At 39.5% G+C, this 20323-nt stretch overlaps 1 protein-coding gene across 1 annotated transcript in view; it reads left to right on the forward strand.

Annotated features, from left to right (window-relative positions):
• The window catches only part of LOC149286622 (trafficking kinesin-binding protein 1-like), a 46234-nt gene that overhangs the window by 14523 nt on the left and 11388 nt on the right, over positions 1-20323 (forward strand). Inside the window, exons 2-12 of the mRNA XM_089493820.1 lie at positions 6163-6239; positions 10337-10453; positions 12059-12159; positions 13561-13669; positions 14973-15051; positions 15654-15784; positions 16375-16449; positions 16679-16816; positions 17449-17525; positions 17944-18209; positions 18672-18980. Coding sequence (XP_089349946.1) covers positions 6189-6239; positions 10337-10453; positions 12059-12159; positions 13561-13669; positions 14973-15051; positions 15654-15784; positions 16375-16449; positions 16679-16816; positions 17449-17525; positions 17944-18209; positions 18672-18980 — 1453 coding nt within the window. The 5' untranslated portion in view covers positions 6163-6188. The remainder of the gene's footprint in view (positions 1-6162; positions 6240-10336; positions 10454-12058; positions 12160-13560; positions 13670-14972; positions 15052-15653; positions 15785-16374; positions 16450-16678; positions 16817-17448; positions 17526-17943; positions 18210-18671; positions 18981-20323) is intronic.

The raw sequence follows: 20323 nt of genomic DNA on the forward strand, positions 1-20323 counted from the left end.
GTTCTGGTTCCTTTGGCGTTAACGCCTGCCACTTCGCGAAAGCGTTGTAAATAAGTGGAATTCTCATCTATCGCTCGTGTTTTGAGCGGTGACCATGGGAATTGGGTACACATGAGCTCGTCAAACCACCCTTAGTGACATCCTGATAGAAGATGCAAATCCAGTTTCTTTTCATCCTAGAACACCTAGCATCATGTATCTTAGTGCTGGTATCAGAATAAATAAAATATCAAAAAATTATGTAAACCCTGCAGCATCCTTGATGTTTGGCGCAACCTAAAAATCCCGTAGTGCTTGCGTGTCCTTTTTAGTGGTTACGGTTAGGCTGAGCTTCATGGGAGTTTTATTGGTTACATGGGAGTTATCATTCAGCAACAGGCAAAGAGATTGTCTCCTTACCAAAGAGATGTGCTCATAAGTAACACAATAGAATTAACAGAGTGGATGCAAATGTATGATACAGAAAATTGTCAACTGTTTTATTGCTACCATTTTAACTAAAATAAAGAGGAATATAGAACATTTTATAACGCGGCTTTGGAGATTCACCTGGTCATTGCAGAAGCTCAACTTCCTCCAGGGAGGATACAAAAATAAACCCTCATTATCCTCTCGCTTTGTTTTCAAGATCTTAAGCCTGCGTTCATTGTGAATGCCCAGATTGTTCATCCTGTTGATGAGTAAATAGTTTGTCATCTCCGTAAACATGGAATATTGGGTGTTTTGGTTTTTTCATACTGGGAGGGCTGTAAGGATTTTCCTGTTTGCTATGTTTAGCTGTAGGGTTCCATAATTCCCAGTTGTACCTTCTTGTCGTTCCCTATTGTCCCTCTTTCCAGGAGCTCAGACTGCTGGGTAAGAGTGTGTCCCAGTGTTCTACAGCCCGGAACCTAACAATGTATATATTAAATGATATGCAATTCTAAATCCCCATGCTCATTTACATAAATAGCTATCATTAGGCCACCAGCCACAAAGTAAGTCTTGTTCAAAGCCCTTCTTCCAGCCATATCTCTAACTACACCCCCCAAAAAACAGTTATCTTTGGGCAGTTGAAATGTTGGGGTTGACAGAAGTTAATGGAGCATAAGTAAAATATATTGTCGTTTTCCTGTGGGTAGAAGTGAAGAACGTAAGATGCTTTGGTATGCCGATGCTTCGTCGCATTTCTCACCAGACAAATGGTCTGGGCAAAATGGTCCTTATCTGCCGTTACGTTCTGTTTAGATGTTTTAAATTGAGAGAGAATGTAAGCTGCTCACATATTTCGTAATGATAAATGCTATTGTGGAAAGAATGTTTAAGACTTAAAGCGATGGTTTGCATAACTCTTATTGGTGGGACGTTTTTTTTTTGTTTTTACGAGGCTGGGATTTATCAAGACATCTTATTGACAGCTACTGTAATCGGGTAACTGAGGCATCTTGAAAAATACTGCGGTTTAGTTTAAAGGAGCATTTTATGCTTTTTTTTTTTTTACATGTAATTCTGAGCTTCTAGAAAAGGACTAATAGATTTGTGTCCCAAAGAGGGACTGTCCCTACTAAAGGCGGACACTTGGGAGTGGTGGGTTTGGGACGGTCACTCAAACATCTGCGCTTTGGGCTGGTAGAGATGTATGGGAGGTGAAGAATGTCTGTATCTTATTACCCTGTGGTTTATGGCATTCTTAGACCTATTTTAATGATGTAGGGGATATTTGGTCGAACTCCTCTCCTGCACGGCATATAGCTGCAGGAGGGATGGGCAAGCTGCGGTTACAAGATGAACAGCACATAAGTGCATATGATGGCAGGAGTGTCCCTTTAAATCAGTTACGTTTGTAGACCAAGGTCCTGCGTGTCAGTGTTTTTTGGGATGAACATGTTGTGTCGCAAAGTTGGGATGTTTCTATTTGTCATCATAAGCGGTTGTGCCCTGTAACCTTTTTGCTGTTACTTTCCCACACCATACATTTTACTTAACTCATTGACATTGTCTTCGGAGAGTCAAATAATAACTGTATATTCTATGAATGCAGCCATATTAACCTATAATGTGCGTTGTTGGTGTTTCCTGTTAAAGGGAGAGCACATTTTTTCTTTTTTGTTTTGTTGCCATTTTCCTAATGCTTATTTGGCTGGTTGATAAATATGGCAAATGAGCAAAATATTGTTTTTGTAAAAAAAAATAAAAAAAAATATCATGTTTTATTCTTTCTCCATAATGCAGGGAGAGATTTTATAGATGGTGGTAAGCAACATCAAAAAACTTGCCCTGGAAAAATGGCCGATATGACAACCCTTACTATATAGTAGTCTAACCTCTTAATCTCAATGACAAAATTAAATTCTTGTGGATATTAAAGTATTTTTTTTTTTTTTTTTAAACCTTTGGCACCGAATATCTTTTTTATTAGTCACAACCTGCACGTCTTGCATGTGAAACATTTATCAGCTGTTCTGTCTTACATGGGCTGTGCCACATGGTATTTATAATCTGCAAAGATAAAGGAACTTTGTAACTGTTCTATATTGATAATATTCGCATTAAAAATATATTTTTCAAGCAAAATATTGGCAAATACTATTTAGATTTTTATTTGCCATTATTCACCTCTAAATTATTAATTCATAGTCTACTGCTTTTCTTTAAAGATAAGTAAAGAACAGATAAAAAGAGAATGGTGCCTCCTTTTAGTTAATACACGTCTTACCAAGTATCCTGAGTTTCGCAGGGCAGTCTCTATTTCCACACCTGAAATGTTTTGAGGGTATGTTAGTACAGAGAACAGTTACCAATACGTTACGTGGTAAGTATGATGAGGTCTGTGTCAGAGGAAATAGACGTTATACTGTATTATGCCTGTGGGGGGTCAGTTTGCGGAGACCCCCTGATCTGTAGTCACTAGAACATGGCCACCTGACTGTGGTCTCCAGTTATCTGAGATGCCGAACAGGTAAATTGTCCTGAACAAGGTAATGTTCAAAAACTTGTCACACCTCTTTACGTGACCTCTGTGAAAGTAATGCCATACTGGCCAAACAACCAGATGTACTTAATGTGCTACTGATTAATCCAAGGACACAATAACGGAGTGCCCTCTGACAATGCACACGGTGAATGAGAACAATATGTATAAATAAGCAAAATGGTTGAGTCTTCTCCTTAAACTTGGCCAACTGCTTTAAGAACGTGAGCTAGAATATATATAATTTCTATGCATGTATGTTTTGGCCAAGCCTTGTATTTATATTTCGCAGTGCGCAGAGGTGTGCAGTGTTAAGATAATAAAGGGCGCCCTATACTTTATTTACGTACTATATCTCTGTAGCTAGGTGATACTGCTGATAGACACTATCAAGTTCATTAAGATAGAATTGATAAATTGATGATGGTCTCTGAATGTTTTTTTTTTACCAAGTGGTTAAGTTGCCACAGTATCATAATGTAAATATAACGTTTGTTGAAATAATGGTTAATCTATTTAGCGTTTTCCTGGGTTGTGTCTGCTCTGTGTAGTTAGCACAAGAAATGTACACAAGAAGCTGTCTGAACTTTGTTTATGATTAATAAAGGAGATCACCAAGTGGAGGCTTTGTTGGAGTCTGCTTTGCGTGAGCCACACCTTCCATGGCCTTGTGTTTTAATTGCCTGATCCTACATGGTGCTTTTATCATAAGGTTCACCTAGTAGGCCACCCCAGCCTTAGCATTTCCCCCGTGACTGTTTAGGGCACCCAAGGGACAAATTCTTGGACCAAGGGGTGACAAATTTGGCTTTGATCTAGAAGCCAGTTTATATCTCCCCTCTCATTTCAGTCTAAGGTGGTGATCCACCATCATAAGTCCCTTTAATATAATATATATATGTATCATAATTAAGAAAAATGTCCCGCTATAAAAAATAAAGTGATGATTCACTTAATAAATTAGTGGAAAAAAATGAATCTAGTTAGTAAGCTGGTAAACTATGGTAAATCATGTTATTGTTAATACTGTCACAGAATCCTCTGTGCCCTGGGCTCCTGGAGGGGCCTGAGGGCCAGACTCCTCCCTATAGACTTTGGGACCTGGCCCTTGGAAGGGGTTCTGTTTTTTTGGTAGGTGCCACGTTTTCCCAATTACCAGAGACTCCAAAGACTGTGTGTGTGTGGTATGTTACTTTCCATCAGGTCAAGGTGTACAGGATAGAAACCTCTATGGCCAGTATTTGTACCAAGATCTGATACCTGGCGGTTTTCATCTTCCCCACAGACTACAATAGTGACCCCCCCCCTTACTGGGCTGAGGTGGGCCGAGTGCAAATACTAAGCTGTATGCAAAGGAGAGCCTGAATGAGAACTAAGTGTTTTGCTGAAACTATTGTGTGTAAATTACCCCCTTGTACTTTTTATGTTTTAAGTATCAGTGTGTTTCCTATTAAAATGAGTTTTTACCCTCAAGTATCTAGTCTTGGCTGATGTGTCTTGAGGGGAAGGCGGCAAAGTAGCTGACAATAAGCAGGAGGTTCAGTGGCTGGAGTAGCGGAGGACCGAGATCCATTACAATTACATGGCTAAAAAAAATTACATTTTTCATTACATAAAGTTGGTTACTGTACTAATAAATTTTTAAACATAAATGAAGCAAGATGATTGTACATGGAATGGAGCTAACTGTGGCTGTGGTGATGCTGCACGATCCTGTGAAGCGCAAGTTCATCAAGCAGTCTCCAGCTTGTCCTTTCCATCTCCCAGGGGCCCCTAACCCTAGGCACACCCATAAAACGCACTATAACACTATACGCAGACAGCCACACGCATGCTAACATCTTATGCTTGCTAACACCTTACAGTAAAATACACACGCTAACATCGCATGCACATGCTAACACCATACTAACAAAATATGCTGACATACAGTATGGCATTAGCGTGTGGTAACATACACAACACTTTTTTTTTTAAAATACATATTACCCACATACATACTGCCACACTACAGTATACGCATACACTGTTCCCCCTCTGATCTTGTGGAAACCTGCTGTGCCACTGCCTATTTCAGGGTCATAGTGCAGTGCACCCACAAGGGCCATCTGAATAATAAGACTGAAACTGGCTTGTCTTGTGTCAAATATTGAAGTGCAAAATCCTAAATCTCTCTCGCTACCCTCTCTCATTTTAATATTTGACTTTTTGACCGTGATTATACTTTAGTGCTGGTTCCTATATGTTGTTCACACTGCACCTTATTTGTAAATGGATTCAAATACATTCCAAACCCCAAACATGACTGCAGCTGCTAGGTGTTGACTTCTACATTGCATGCCTTTCCAGCCTAGCCTGAAATGCTTTAGTAAACTGCAAGTTAAACCCATAATCTTCAGCCAATGCCTTTTTAATACGATGTTTCTGACAATCAATGGCTACAGTGTAAAATCCACATTGTCTTAATGGTTGCTGCATATATCTAAAGGGCCGCTCCAGAGTCCCTATGCAGTCCCATCAACGAAGAACGTATATTAAAGTACTTTGTAAGTACGTTTACTATGCATTCTTCAGCTTTCAAAATAGTCACTTCCTTTTAGGAGAAGCTGCAGCTCACCAACCCCTCATCCACGGCCCAGCTTTCACACCAGCTTGAAGTGGCCAATCGGTCTGTGGGATAGCTTTCTTTGCATGCAAGTCATGGGTGCTGTAAGGCTTCCTAGAACTCTTGCACATGCCAGCCCTGGAGCAGGGGGATGCAGGAGCCGTGTTAATGCTTCACGTGTTGTCTGTTCTTCAACATGGTACACAGGTTTGTCAACTCCCATTAGCGAGAAGTCTTTAGCTCTTTAATGCCACCATCTATCAGACAGACCTGTTTTGAGGTGCACTTTAATTAATTTGTAGCGCCGTCACATCTGGCAGTGAGGTACAGTGGGTAAATATGACATAGCAGTGAAAATTATTTTACCCTCTAGTATGAAGTAGGGGGGTGAAATGTTTGAGGTGGATCAGCCACACAACTCTATCCTACAGCTGTACCCAAACATTGTTTAAAGAAATATGACAAGACGTATGTACAGACTCACTGAAGCGTTCTCCTTGACTTACACATTTACTTTCATGAAATGCTCATTTTAATCTGCTGTTTGATTATTTTAGCTTGTTCGTTATGTTTTTTTGATATGCGTCTTTTGTTTTTCTTTTATCAGTGTTATGTGCTGAAAGAGTGGGCCAGATGACTAAAACATACAATGATATAGATGCTGTTACTCGTCTGCTCGAAGAGGTGAGTGCGCATGTTTAAAGTACGCCATACCATGTGTACAAGTTCGAAATATAGTTTACTTCTTGATTAACCATTGCATTGCCAGGGATATATGGCTGTATATGGTTTGTATTTGAATGTGACCTCCATTGGGAGAATATGTTAATTGGCTTCTTTCAAGAACATGCTGAAGAGCCTGTCTGGTTGCTTAATGTGTGCGCTGTGCCTGTTCCTTCACCACGGTGCTAACTCTTTTAGTGAAAACATCTCATGCTATCATTTGTTGCTATTGGAGACTATAATATATTGTTTTAATTAAAGCCTTTTATTTTGTATTCTGCACATCCATCTACTTTTTCCTGTGAAGATGAAAAAAATGCCAGAGCATTTCCATGGCGACCACAGAATTAATGCACAAATGGCTAAATTATAGCAGTTGTCTTATTTTCACTGTTTCAAGCTGGAGTTTGCAGTTTCAGGAATAAAGCATGTTTATATACCCAGATATAACATGAATTGCTTGTGTTCTTTTCTATATTTTCCATCTTTTTAATTTATTATGTTCACCCCGCAAACAATCCTTATATAATTTGAAGCAATTAGTTACATTTTATTACTTCATTTATTTCCTTTGCAATCTGCTGTATGGACATATGTGTCCCTGATGGGTACTAATGAAATAGTGGGGGTTGCTCTAGAGCAAAATTCAAAGTTCTAGTTGCTGTAGGAGCCAACTGATTGGGACTGCTGGTTGTAGCATTTAATTGGCTGATCTGGTGTGAAGACCACTTTGGAAACTTTGCGCTAGAACTGATCTTTTGAGACATACCTGGCTTTGATCTGGAGTCTCCAAGTGAAGCCCTGGTTCCCCGGGCCTCCATGTCAGCCTTCTATCTCCAGGCCCGGGGAAGCAGTGTGTGGCCCCTACCAGTCCATGTTCTGTCTATTCCCCAATAAAGGCTCTATAGGCCTATGTTTGGAGATCCACTACTCCCAGCCAGGGGAGGGCTGGCAGCCTAAGGCCTGGGGGGCAAGTCTAGTCAACTGGCCCATTGCACCATCAAAGCGGCTGCGAGCGACATTGAAAGCGGCCGTCGTGCGGCAGTCACACCACCAGCGCCTAATGAAATTAAAGTGGCCGGCGTGCACGCACCGCATGCCTCAGCTCTTCATCACACCCCTTTTAAGACGTGGGAAGAGGAGCTGAGGCATGGCCGTTGGGTCTGACTGCCTCATGATGCAGGGGGGTACCTAGAGTATTTGGCACCTGTGGCAGACCCTGTATGTGGCACCCCCCCACACACACTTTAAAACTGCATAGTTTCTATGGTTAGGCAAACATTGACAGGGGTACAGCATATTTGTTATCATTATATGCTTAGGGATTACGCGGTACCACCGTCAATGTGTGCCTATACATTGAGCCAGACACTGACAACCCCTATCACTATATACTAAGCCAAACATTGATGTGGTGTAGGCTTACCACTTTAGTGACTGGCATAGTATATAGTAGGGATGCACCGAAATGAAAATTCTGGACTGAAACTAAAAATTTAGCATTCACTTGGCCAAAACTGGAAAAAAAAAACTTACTTTATTAAAAGTAACACCAAAATTAGACAAAAAAATCAACAACAATATTAACATATATGTGTGTATATATATATATATACACACATATATAACAACAATCACAATCCTATCATGCCCAGGTTCTAGCATGTGCTGGCTGACTTAGCATGATAGGAGTGTGATTGCTGTTTGCAATTATATATATATATATATATATATATATATATATATATATATATATATATATATATATATATATTAATACTGTCATTGAATTATTCTGTCCAATAAAAGTGTTAACACACCGAAGTTGGACCAAAAAATAATTTATAACAGCAATCACACTCCTATCATGCCTAGGCAGCCACTACATGCTGGAATCTGGGCATGAAAGGAATGTGATTACGGACTCCCTATGCCAAGCTATCCCCCAACACGTACACATCCATGCTATCTGGAACCCTCATTCACAAACATTCAGCATAACACCCATCACTCTCACACACTTACATTCAGCATAACACCCATCACTCTCACACACTTACATTCAGCATAACACCCATCACTCTCACACACTTACATTCAGCATAACACCCATCACTCTCACACACTTACTAATCCACTCTCTCCTACCTTTTCTTCTTTCACTCTCACTTTTCCTCCTCCTCCTCCTCCTCCTCTTCTTCTTCTACTTCTTCTTCTTCCTGTCCTTCCGGTGTACTGAGCGCGGAAGACGGTGGGCGTGGCTTCAGTGTTGTGCGCCGGGATTTCACATCAAGTCCCGGCGCACAGCCACAGTTGCCGCGCGCATCGTTTCTGAAGGCGTGCCGGCATGGTGGCACCCCTCAGATGAGCGGCAGCCGAGGCGGACCGCCCCCCTCCCCCGCCCGCCAGGTACGCATGACGGCCGCATTCAATCCTGCTCGCGGCCGCTTAGTTTTTAACTTTGCGGCCGCAGCCGCATTGAATGCTCGTCTGCCGGTCGTCCGTCCGGCCCACCGCCCCTGCTCCCAGCCATCCCTGGAGAGTTTATGGTAGACTACCTTGTGAAGTATGCTTATAAATAACTCCTTTGTGAACCAGCTGGACATAGACCATTGTATTGGTTGCTACAAAGAGACTATTTGCCACATTTTGCACCAGATTTTTTAAAAGTCCCCTTTTGTTCTTAAAGTACCATCCGCAGTGATTTTTTATGTAGCTGCTTTTAGTGGTGTTTTAGAATGGAGCGGAATAACGATGGGGGGGTAAGCTTTAGCTTTAACTACCTGCTGCAGTGATACAACATTCCCATAAAGAAGACAATGACAGACATATTTAGTGTACTGCACTTCTCTCTTTCCCCATACGTTTCCCTTATTTTGTCTACATTATTATGATTTCTTAGCATTAGAATAAAGAACAGTTCTAATGACTTAGAAGTATGGTGCTGTCCATTTGCATTGTATTTACACAGCTTTGAACACTGCAGCATCTGAAAGTCAAACTAAGCTTCACCAACAAACTACCTTCCTCTATTAAAAAGCAAAACACATCTCCTGCAAGCCATGGAGGTGAGCTAGGGTAAGCCCTATGGTAAGTGGTGCCTGGGTGCAGTATTTTTCCATTGCTCACCCAGCCACCTGCCCCCAGTAACTAACACACAAACTTACACCAACACTTTCTAACACAGACATATACAAATGCTACCACTGTGTACACACACACATGTGCTAATACCACAAGCTCACCCATAATAATGGTGTACATATTAATAATAGAGATACACTCTTACTGAGGATATACAGCACATTAGTGAGAACTTTAGATGCACCCTCCATGCATTATAAGGGTATATATACCCGAGAAGTCCCGTTAAATTATCATGGTGTTGCCCCTTGCAAATAAATGTGGGGGATTGGCCATATGCATTTGCCCCACTTTCCCAATTTTTATTTTTTTTTATTTTTTTTTACAATGCAGGAGACAGATGACTTTTAGATCTTGCAGGTCATCCGCATAGCTTTGTCAGGTACAAGCCTGTATGCTCAGGTGAGGCAACATAACACAAACAGCATTTTAACATTAAACTGAACCATTACTAGCTGTCCAAGAGGTTGGCCGCTCGCCACAAGACTGCTTTTGCTATTATTTTAAACAGTACGCCTTTCAACTCCATTCTTTACATATAACAAGGGAGAAAGTAAAAATAGATTGGAGAAGTTTGTATTTAGTGAACAGTGGAAGTGTTTTTAGGGAGTTCACAGGGTGAGTGGTGGAGACTGCATGCCGCAAGTTCATACCTATCAATTATTCAGAGGACATTGATATGGATGTGCCAGCTGATTTGCATTAGAGAGATAACATCACAAAGAAATGGCTATTTGTCTAAATAAAGCATTCGATAAGGTACTTCTTGTTGAGTTTATTTTCCTACAGAAGGCTTTAACTCCTTCACAGGTTTTTTTTTTTGGTTTTTTTTTTTTTTTTGTTTATTGCTCATATTTTGATTATAGCCTTTATATTATATTTTTTTTCTTCTATTACCTTCTCAACACTCACAGAAAGAGCGGGATCTTGAATTAGCGGCACGGATTGGCCAGTCTTTGTTGAAGAAGAATAAAACCCTTACAGAAAGGAATGAGTACCTTGAAGAACAAGTAGAACATATCAGGGAGGAGGTAAGGGTTTGATATCACCTGGCAACTTTGTATGACATTCAGAAGGTCAAGCTACTTGATAACTGTGCTCTGCATTAAAGGGCCAATTTTACCAGGTCAAGGTATGTATTTGAAAAGTATCCCAACTACTATCTGAGTACGGTATTTACTTACTTTTTTTTAACATGTCTTAATACAACATTAGTATATAAAATGTTTTCCCAGGCTGGACAGAAACATTAATTATCCCACCAAAAAATATAAAAAATTCTCTAGTGCTTCTAATTTTTACCTTTTGATATCTCTGACCATCATCTGGAGATCCATAGATGGTGTAAGATGTACTTATTGCCCCTATTCAGAGGATGGTTGTGCCCTTTGGTATAGTTAACTTTCTTGTTTATGGTTGCCCCTGCAGATCATCAGCTGTATCCTAACCTTAGTTTCCTCTGCCTCTTATGATGCCTGGTTGGTGGACCTTATTCCTATAGAAACATTAAGATAGTTTAATTTAGAAGCAGCACATGCAGACAAGACCTGCGATCTCCATGTGGCAGTAGGTAGATGCACAGAAGAGGTTGTAAAAGCTAAATAACAAAAGCTTTATACAGTTGTATACAAAACTATTATTTTAATATAATTAAGTTGTTTAAGAGAACTCTGCACTTGTCATATGACAAAAAGGGATATTTGTAAAAGAATAAAGAAAAATAACACAATCTTTGTTTCAGTATATAGCGGCAGTCTATCTGAAGAATACGTCTGCTGTGTGCATTCAGTATGTAGCATTGATTGCACGCCTGCAATCAAATGGGTGTGAATTAAAATCCGCTATAAAGAAGGAATGAATGAGTAATTCCAAAGTTTAGAGTACAGGCGGAGTGATAATTACAAGCTTTGCTCTTATTACTGCAACGCGGCATGACCCTGACACTTGTCAAGACAGTTCAATTGTTCTATTCACCTCCAATGTAGAACAGTGTAACAATGTGCTGTTCCTTAGCTACAGCAGAAAGAGATTGCAATTAAGAACTCTATCTACACAGAAGTAATTAGGTTTGACATATAACGGTTTGGTATTGGTATTCTCTGCTCTGTATGTCCTTTATCTGGCAAGCATTTTTGATACATCTTGGGCACTCCATATACTTGTTGGGTTACCTGTGTCCAGCCAAAGAATCTTTCAAGGAAAGTAGCAAACTCAATGCATACTGGAATAGAAAATAGTATTTGTATAAATCATTTTGTATTGACAATACCATAGTCGCCAACATTTGCTTCCTGGATCCCAAAAAGGGGACAAAGGGGGGGGGAAACCACACAGCATTGAGCTCTAGGCTACCCAGTAGAGATACTGGGTAGTTTGGAGCTCATCTAGTGTTAAGATTGTGTCTGTCTTTGTGCGTGGTATAAAGTATACAAATAATTGAATGCACTAGGAAATACTCATTTGAGAAATGGCTAATAACAACCAAAATGATTAATAAGCCCAAGCATTCCAAAAACATAGTATAAAGTGGCTTCTCAGTAAATAGTTTAGAAATGTGGCTCAGTCATATAGTTTTGCCAAGGAAGGCTATATCACCCTTTGGTGTTTAAGTTAATATGCCGTTTGTTTTTATGCAGGTTTCACAGTTGCGTCATGAACTGTCCATGAAAGATGAATTGCTTCAGTTTTATACCAGCACTGCTGAAGAAAGCGAGCCCGAGTCCATATGCTCCACTCCGTAAGTCACAACAGTAGAGATAAAGATGGGCAAATGTGCAGCTCTCTCACCAAACCAGTCGCCTTAATGTGTGGCTGTGTAAGGAGAAGTCTTTATTGGGGGGGTTGGCCCAGCCTGGCTCAGGATTGCTGTATATTTTAACTTAATGAAAATATCATATATATGTATATATATATGCAGTTAATCTAAGGCTAATAATGTACTTATTTCACAGTCTGTTACATTTATTCCCATGAACAGAAGAGATCTGCTACTTTACTATTTACCAAAAATGGCCTGAATGACTTCCAACATTTGCCACCTCCCAGAAGTGTTTTCCAACCACAAGTCATCACTTTTCTTCTTGTTACACCTTGGCACTCCCTCCATATACTATATGTAGAGGTATACACATGGCTATATACCCCAGGCTTACCCCCCCCCCCAGATATATAGCGCTCTATTATATTGATTTGAATGAAATCTGTCTATTCAGACCTCCGTACCATTCCCCGTAGACACCTTTCTGACGTCATCCGGCCAAAGTGCTGGGAGGTTCTGGAGTAAGCAACTTTCAGACCAAACATGCCTCTCATTTAATTGTTAGTTTTGAAAGGTGAGCTCACGCTGACCAAAGATAAGAGTATGAGTCATCATTGCTGTTTATAGACTTACACTATTTCAACAACATTCTTTGTTCTGCGTAGCGAAGTTACTTGCTTGATTCTGCAGCTGAATAGTCTAAAACTATGGTTTATTTTACTATATAATGCCACTTGCTTTTTAGTGTGTGTTAGTGTTCCTGTATGGGAAAAGTCCTTCTCTACCAGTTCTCTGGGTAATAAGTTCAGGCAGAATTCTACATTGTGCATATTTTCCTGCATGACCATGTTATAGAAGAAATTCTTACGATGGGTAACTGTAGCGCTCATGAATGAAGGGGTCTGGTTTGCTCTATTAACTGAGAAGTGACAACCAGACAAAGTTTGCTTGTACAAAGATGAGAGAATTTTATGCCTTCGTAATGTCTTTTCTTTTAGAAACTTGCTGTCAGAGGCCTCGTGTGTCACCCCGTGTTTTGATGAAAGGTGCTTTTGGACTCAGAATCTATTTATTATTATTATTATTATTATTATTATTATTTTATTATTATTAGATATATGTATAGCACCATCAGTAGTTAATCATTTTGTAGCCTGTATGATTTGTACAGAATGAACACTTTCTCCCCTTTTGGGGGTTAAACATATCCCTCCCTGTAAACATTTACCCAATGTCGGTCGGACTTATTGCTTCACTAAATTTGGGTTTTAGGGTAGAGTGAATTGAAACTTTGTCGTAATACTGCCAAGACAAAACAAGATGAAAATGCACAACACTGATTTTAAGTTAACATTTGTCCCTTTTTATTTTCTCTTTTAGTCTGAAGAGAAATGAATCTTCTTCATCCGTCCACAACTATTTCCACTTTGATTCACTCCAGAAGAAACTGAAAGACCTTGAAGATGAGAATATAGTTCTCCGGTCGGAGGTTAGATTTTTTTTCCTTTATTGTCCATTTCGCTTTTGCAACTTTAGCGCATAACGGCAAAAACAATATATTGCTCGGATTGCTAAAGGGTTAAAGTGTATCTGATATTTCGAAACCTATGATCCTTTCCTGTTCAGTCCACAAGATAAACATATGTATGTTAACTATTAGAATAAACATTGTATATGTATTCAGAACCCGCCTTTTGTATACACCATGGATGCAACCACCTTAAATACTTGTCCCCACCCCCCTTGTTAAGTTAGTCTTCCTCTTCGAAGCTAAACCTTTGTAAAGGAGGTGTAAGGAGATCGGAAAGCTAATGAATAAGATGCTCACTGCCTTTTGGCACATCACAATTTCATTTCATAAAATAGTTCAACCAAATATCTCAAATACAATTGCACTGGCCAAAACCACAGACTAGAAGTAGCTTTCCTGAATTAACCTATGCTAAAAACCATAAAGAGTCAAAAACAACTGCAACTTTTAAAACAGATTTAGATCCACCGGTTTGCCTACTCGAACATACCAAAGTATGCTGTGTAGGTGAATTTATTAAGACCGGCTCCCAGTAAGTATCTCCTGTAAGAGTTGCTGAACTTCCCCTGAATATTTAAATCTGTAAAGTGACTCTATCAGCCTTACTTATTAACTATGCAATATACCAGGTAAACAAGCTGCCGTTGCACAAAAAGCTTACCACCTTGGCATTCAGGGGTATTCTGCATTCCAGTGCAGAAGTAGGCATATGGTGGCCAATGGAGACACCTTGTGGCAGAGACAGTTGGGTTGCTCATCATTTCATTTAATACAGACTTATTTCCAAATCTGGCCAACACTACTACTGATCTGTTTGCTAAAAGGCTCAAAGCGCAAAATAAAATGTAAAGAGAGGGTTCCAACTTTCCCCCAGACCGTTAACTGCAACTATGATGTACATAAGGAATATACTGTAATTCCCCACATATTTTTACTATACATTGTGGAAAACACTGTTGTAGGAACAGAATAAATTTAAATGACCAAACTTGCCGAATCAAAACGTATAGAAAGAACAGCTGGTATTACACGAACCTCATCTCTTCACTAAACCAAGAGTTTGCAGAATGGTTAAGCAAACACTCCTTTTTTGGTGCCAAGCTGTGTCTTCAATATAAACAAAGCCTTGGTGAAAGTGTATCAGTTTCAAGTATTTTGGCTGCTTCACCATAGAGGGGATTTAAAAAAATAAAAAATAAAAGATGAAGTATATATCAAATAGTTTGAAGTGTCATTGTTACATTGCTCTTTTTTTGACCAGGCATGCCACTTGGAAACTGAGACAATCACTTATGAAGAGAAGGAACAGCAGCTTGTGAATGACTGCGTGAAAGAGCTAAGTAGGTCATCGTGGTTATTTTCTATAATTTGGTATTGGCACTTATCCTGTTTAAGGATGTCTTGCGTGTTTTACAGTACTTTCTCTTACTTCTGTTGATGCTAAAAACGTTTGGTGCAGTAAATGCTGCACAGAATGCTTTATGGGACTGGAGATCTCTCCCTTCCATCCTCAATCCGTTAAATCGGACATGGGAATAGAGGACTGCATTGCAAGTGTGGCGGGGACGGGCGGGATTGGCCACAAATGTGGCGGGGGCGGGAGCGGAACACCCACATGGCGGGAGCGGGATTAAAAAAGCCGTCCCGCGCAGGGCTCTACATGGGAAGTCTCCTGGAAAAGAATTTGAGTGTAAAATATAATGCTGTATACATAGGTTATTGTAGGGCTGTGACAAAAACCTTGTTTTATCCGCAGCTCTGAGGGCTGCCATTGTTGTCATTCACATGAAATCCACCTCTTATGGAATATTTTGTGCCACGTTACCATAACATTTATGTAGAGCCCTCTACTTATTGCGTAATGCGTTCGACATCTAAAATTTACGTACTCGTTTTTTTGTTGCTGTTTTTATCTCCACCCTTTGTGTTTTTGTATTTTAAGGGGACGCAAATATCCAAATTGGTAACATATCTGAGGAATTGGCTAAGAAAACTGAAGATGCTGCTCGACAACAAGAAGAGATAACGCACCTTTTGTCGCAGATAGTTGACATTCAGAAGAAAGCAAAAGCAGTATGTAGGCTTTTTAACCATATATCCAGCCATAGACCTACATAACTTCTGTCTGCCTCCTAGGAGTAAAATCATTTGACGTTATATTTAAGCCTGCGAGGGTTTATTGTACTTTAGTTCCTTCTATATTCAAGGCAGTTACATAGATGTACATGTTATAGATGGTACGTGTCATTTTTTTGTATTTCCAGCTTCCTTAGGGCAATATGATATAATTACATAGAACAGCTCTCTATACATCATGGCATGGACAGACCAGCCTAAATTTCACCCTACCGATAGATTCCCTGCCAGATTCAATGTGTCTTGGTCTGGGGAAAAGATCCTCAGTCTCTGGGTACAGACGGGCTGTATCTACCTTCAACAGCTCCTAAGTATGAGTATATTCTACCCTTGGCCACACTAAAACTGTACATATACACACACATAATATAGACAAATACAAAGTAAGACATCTTCATAACTAATGGTATAAGTTTAGTGTTTTGAAGTAGTTAAATAAATGTTATTCTCACTTCTCGCGGTGACCTAGAGGATAAAAATATTTTACCTAGAAGAGCAAACGGCCGCTAATGTAAAGTATCTTTCAGTATACGGTTGAGAATGAAGAACTTGTGCAACATTTGGCTGCAGCTAAAGATGCCCAGCGACAGCTCACGGCAGAGGCAAGTACCTTCTAATAGCCTGGCATAGTTTAAGATTTCATATTGGCCTATTGTAAGTAAACACTTTTGGGAGGTGGCAAATGTTGGAAGTCATTCAGGCCATTTTTGGTAAATAGTAAAGTAGCAGATCTCTTCTATTCATGGGAATAAATGTAACTGTGAAATAAGTATATTATTAGCCTTAGATTGGTTAACTGCATTTTTGCATAACTAACCTTTGGTATTGCAGCTACGGGAGTTGGAGGACAAATACGCAGAGTGCATGGAGATGCTTCACGAGGCGCAGGAAGAGCTGAAGAACCTGAGAAACAAAACCATGCCCAATGTCATCTCCCGACGGTACCACACACTGGGTGTATTCCCTATGGTAAGGAGCAAAATGAACCCCCTGTGCTGAAAAGGGATGAATAGTTTTCTTAGTTGTATAGGATGACTGGTCAATTATGTCTCGTTGGCTTTTAAAATATCTTGCACTTGGTGTTGAAGTTATTATGTACCAGCATCGAATATGTAGGGACTGGAAAAATGGTACAGGGTTATACTAACAAAACATATCCGAAAAGAATTGGAAACCCTAATATGTACACGATGATTGAAGTAAGACATAATAGATCAAGAAATTAAAGAGGGATGCCAGTAGTACAGTCAACCGGTGAAAAAGAAAAAGCTCAGATTAGATGCTGACAGTATGTATCTATGGAATTATTTAATCTTGGCAGTTCATTATGGAAAGCACATAAATACAGTAGGAAGAACTAACTGACCTTTATCATTTCTAACCGTATTGCTGTCACATTTCATAACACTACTATAACATGTGGTCTACAAAGTGCTACAATCTTTCTAGTCCTTTCACCTGGAAACCAGCCTTTACCAGCTGCTTGAAGATACCTACCACTGATATGGTCTGAGAATAGCTGTATTAGACCCCTTCTTTATTTTTTAACACTGTATAGTGAAGTCTTCTCTGCAAAAATCCATACTCGTTCATTTTTACAGGATTCATTAGCTGCTGAAATAGAGGGATCCATGAGGAAAGAGCTGCAAATGGATGATCCTGACTCCCCTGAAATGAAGTACGAGCATTTCATATTTTTTTTAATCGTCCTTCTTGGCACTCATTTTAGGAAAAAATATTTTTCCCTCGTAAAATACAATTTAAGTTTAATCATGTTGATGCATTAACATTGCATTGTGTTTACATAAGAAATTTTGAATGCAAATATTTTAGGTCTGTGTATCATTACAAACAATAATCAAATTTTATATACATTAAAATAAATGAAATGCTCTATGTCCATGCACAGATGTTATATTTCTACTGCAAGCTTAAGCCTTTCTAAGAAGCTCATCCTTCATGTTTGATCCTTTTGTGGTTCTCCTAAATTGTTAAAATGCAATTTTAATTCTCAAAATGCATCAGACAATAACATTTCACACTTGGACTTTTTGTTGCTCTTCTGAAGACCTTCCTTTCTCTTGCTTTTCTTCTAGTGGCAATCTGAACAAGCGGGTGTTTGAGACCGTGCGGAGTGTGAACCAGGTGGTCAAGCAGAGATCATTGGCTCCATCACCAATGAACATCCCTGGATCTAACCAGTCATCTGCAATGAACTCTCTGATGTCAAGTTGTGTCAGCACTCCACGTTCCAGTCTGTATGGTGGCGACATCTCCAACATTGTAATTGATAACAAAACCAACAGCATTATCTTGGAAACAGAATCTGACTGCATGTTAGTACCTTATCTTGGCTCTGATAGTTTTGTTTGGTCACTGTATTTTTACACGTTTGCTAAATATATTGTCACGGAGCACCCAATGTGGCCAGTTTTCCTGATTGCTAAATCCAGTTTAAATATGCCATTTTAGTAATCACATTGGTGTGCAATTGACAGTAATGTGTTTTTCCCTTTTTGGAGTAGTTCAGATGATTTCATGAGCATGTAAACATTTTTACACATGTTGTCGCAATGACCATTAGATTTATCCAAATGACTTCCACTTTAAATTGGTATATGGTATGTGAAATCTTCTTTGAGGGACAATCCATAGTGCAACTCTACTAATGTAATATTTGGAAAAGGAATGTGTGGTAAGATATAAATTCTCAAAAGTCCTTTCCAAAATCAAGTTGACTTCTGGACTCCATATTCTATTTGCAGGTTCATATTTTCTTTCCGGAGTGTAGCTGACTATTACTTCATATGTTTCAGAGATGGAGATAAAAACAAGAAGCCTGGCACACCAGGTACCCCTGGTTCCAACGACCTAGAGACGGCTCTGCGACGCCTCTCTCTTCGCCGCGAGAACTTCATCCTGGAGCGAAAGTTCTTTGAAGATGATCAGGAGAGGAAGCTACGTAGCTTGGCTGAGAAGGGAGAGATCCACAGTGGTTCTGTAACCCCGACAGATAGCATCATGTCCTTGGGAACCCACTCTCGGATATCAGAGCTCACGGGAATCTCGGGAATGTCCTATGGAAGCCGCTCCTACTTGCCAGAGAAACTGCAGATTGTGAAGCCCCTAGAAGGTGACAAGGGGCCTCGGCCCTTCTCTGTTTTAATTAGCGACTCGATATGGTCTTTCATCCATCACCAGAAAGCAGGCACTTTACACAACTCACATTCTTTCTATTTTAGGGATAGTCATCCACGGTGTTTGTTTGAAATATTTTGAAACACTTTTTGAATTTAAATTCTGTGTTATATATGTTAGTCTTTGCCTACTAGTGTACAAAATGCACCTGTATGTTTTGTCAGAAATATTGAGTATGAATCACTTAATGCAGATCAGACTTGGCTCTTCAGTGAATGCATTTATTTATAGAATATGCCATATAGTTATATAGAATCTATTTGTGCACTGCTGGAGCTATATATTGGCTACCCATGTTTTTGGTTCCATGCTTTGTCAGATTACGTCAGATTTGAAAAATGGCAATATTCTTAAATACTGCTAAACTGTGGATGACCATCACCTGACACCATTACATTTTCAGTAGCACTACTACAGTAATTCATTTTATTCTCTATATGGCTGTTCTCGGTAACTTCATTAAAGTTGCGCCATTCAGATAAACTCTAAGTCTTTCTTTAGTGCTAGGTGTCTTGTTCTGTAGTGACCACAATCTAAATGATAGTCAAAAGGGATGTCCCAGCCTCTAAACATCTTATGATCTTTGGAAGCCATGGTTAGTACTGTTTATGTTCATATAATTAGAGTAGTAAACAGAAAATGTGCAAATTAAAAGGACACACCAGTTTTATTTAGTCAGTATTCCATAGCAAGCCTGACTAACCCTTTGGCACTCTAGCCATGGTCAGATATAGTGTTTTCATGCTTAGAAGATAGAATCAAGTTTCCTTTGTACTTTTCATAAAGCACAGCATTTAATATGTCTGTATTTAAACCAAGCAAAACTCTTTAGGTTCTGGTCGAGTGTCCTCATTGGAGGTATCTCGGCTATTTTGCTGTTCCTGACTTTTCACTTTTGAGATGATCTTGTAATACTTGTCCACTTGTATCTCTCCTCAATAAAATCTTTTCCGCTATATTGTCCTCAACTTGTTTCCATCTTTTCCTTTCTTTCACTGTTTTTCTTGCGCACATATTTTTGTTGGTTTACGTTTCCACCTGTTAATTTGAGTTGTGTGTGCGTGTGCATGAATTCCACTCAGTTTAGCACTTCTTGGTTTCAAAGGTGCAATTAAACCTGCCAGAAGTTTTCCTCCAGCTTTACACCACCCTGATTGGCTGTGGACTGTTCACAAGTTCATTCATTGCTTCTATGCAGTTGGTATGTTAATCACCAGAGACCTGATGGTCTTTCTCGAGATGCCACTGACTATGGAATTTGCCTTTGTTATTAAGCTC

The sequence above is a fragment of the Sceloporus occidentalis genome, unplaced genomic scaffold, assembly GCF_023333645.1.
Source record: "Sceloporus occidentalis isolate IW3139 unplaced genomic scaffold, rSceOcc1.0.p SCAF_67, whole genome shotgun sequence".
Taxonomy (NCBI): Eukaryota; Metazoa; Chordata; class Lepidosauria; order Squamata; family Phrynosomatidae; genus Sceloporus; species Sceloporus occidentalis.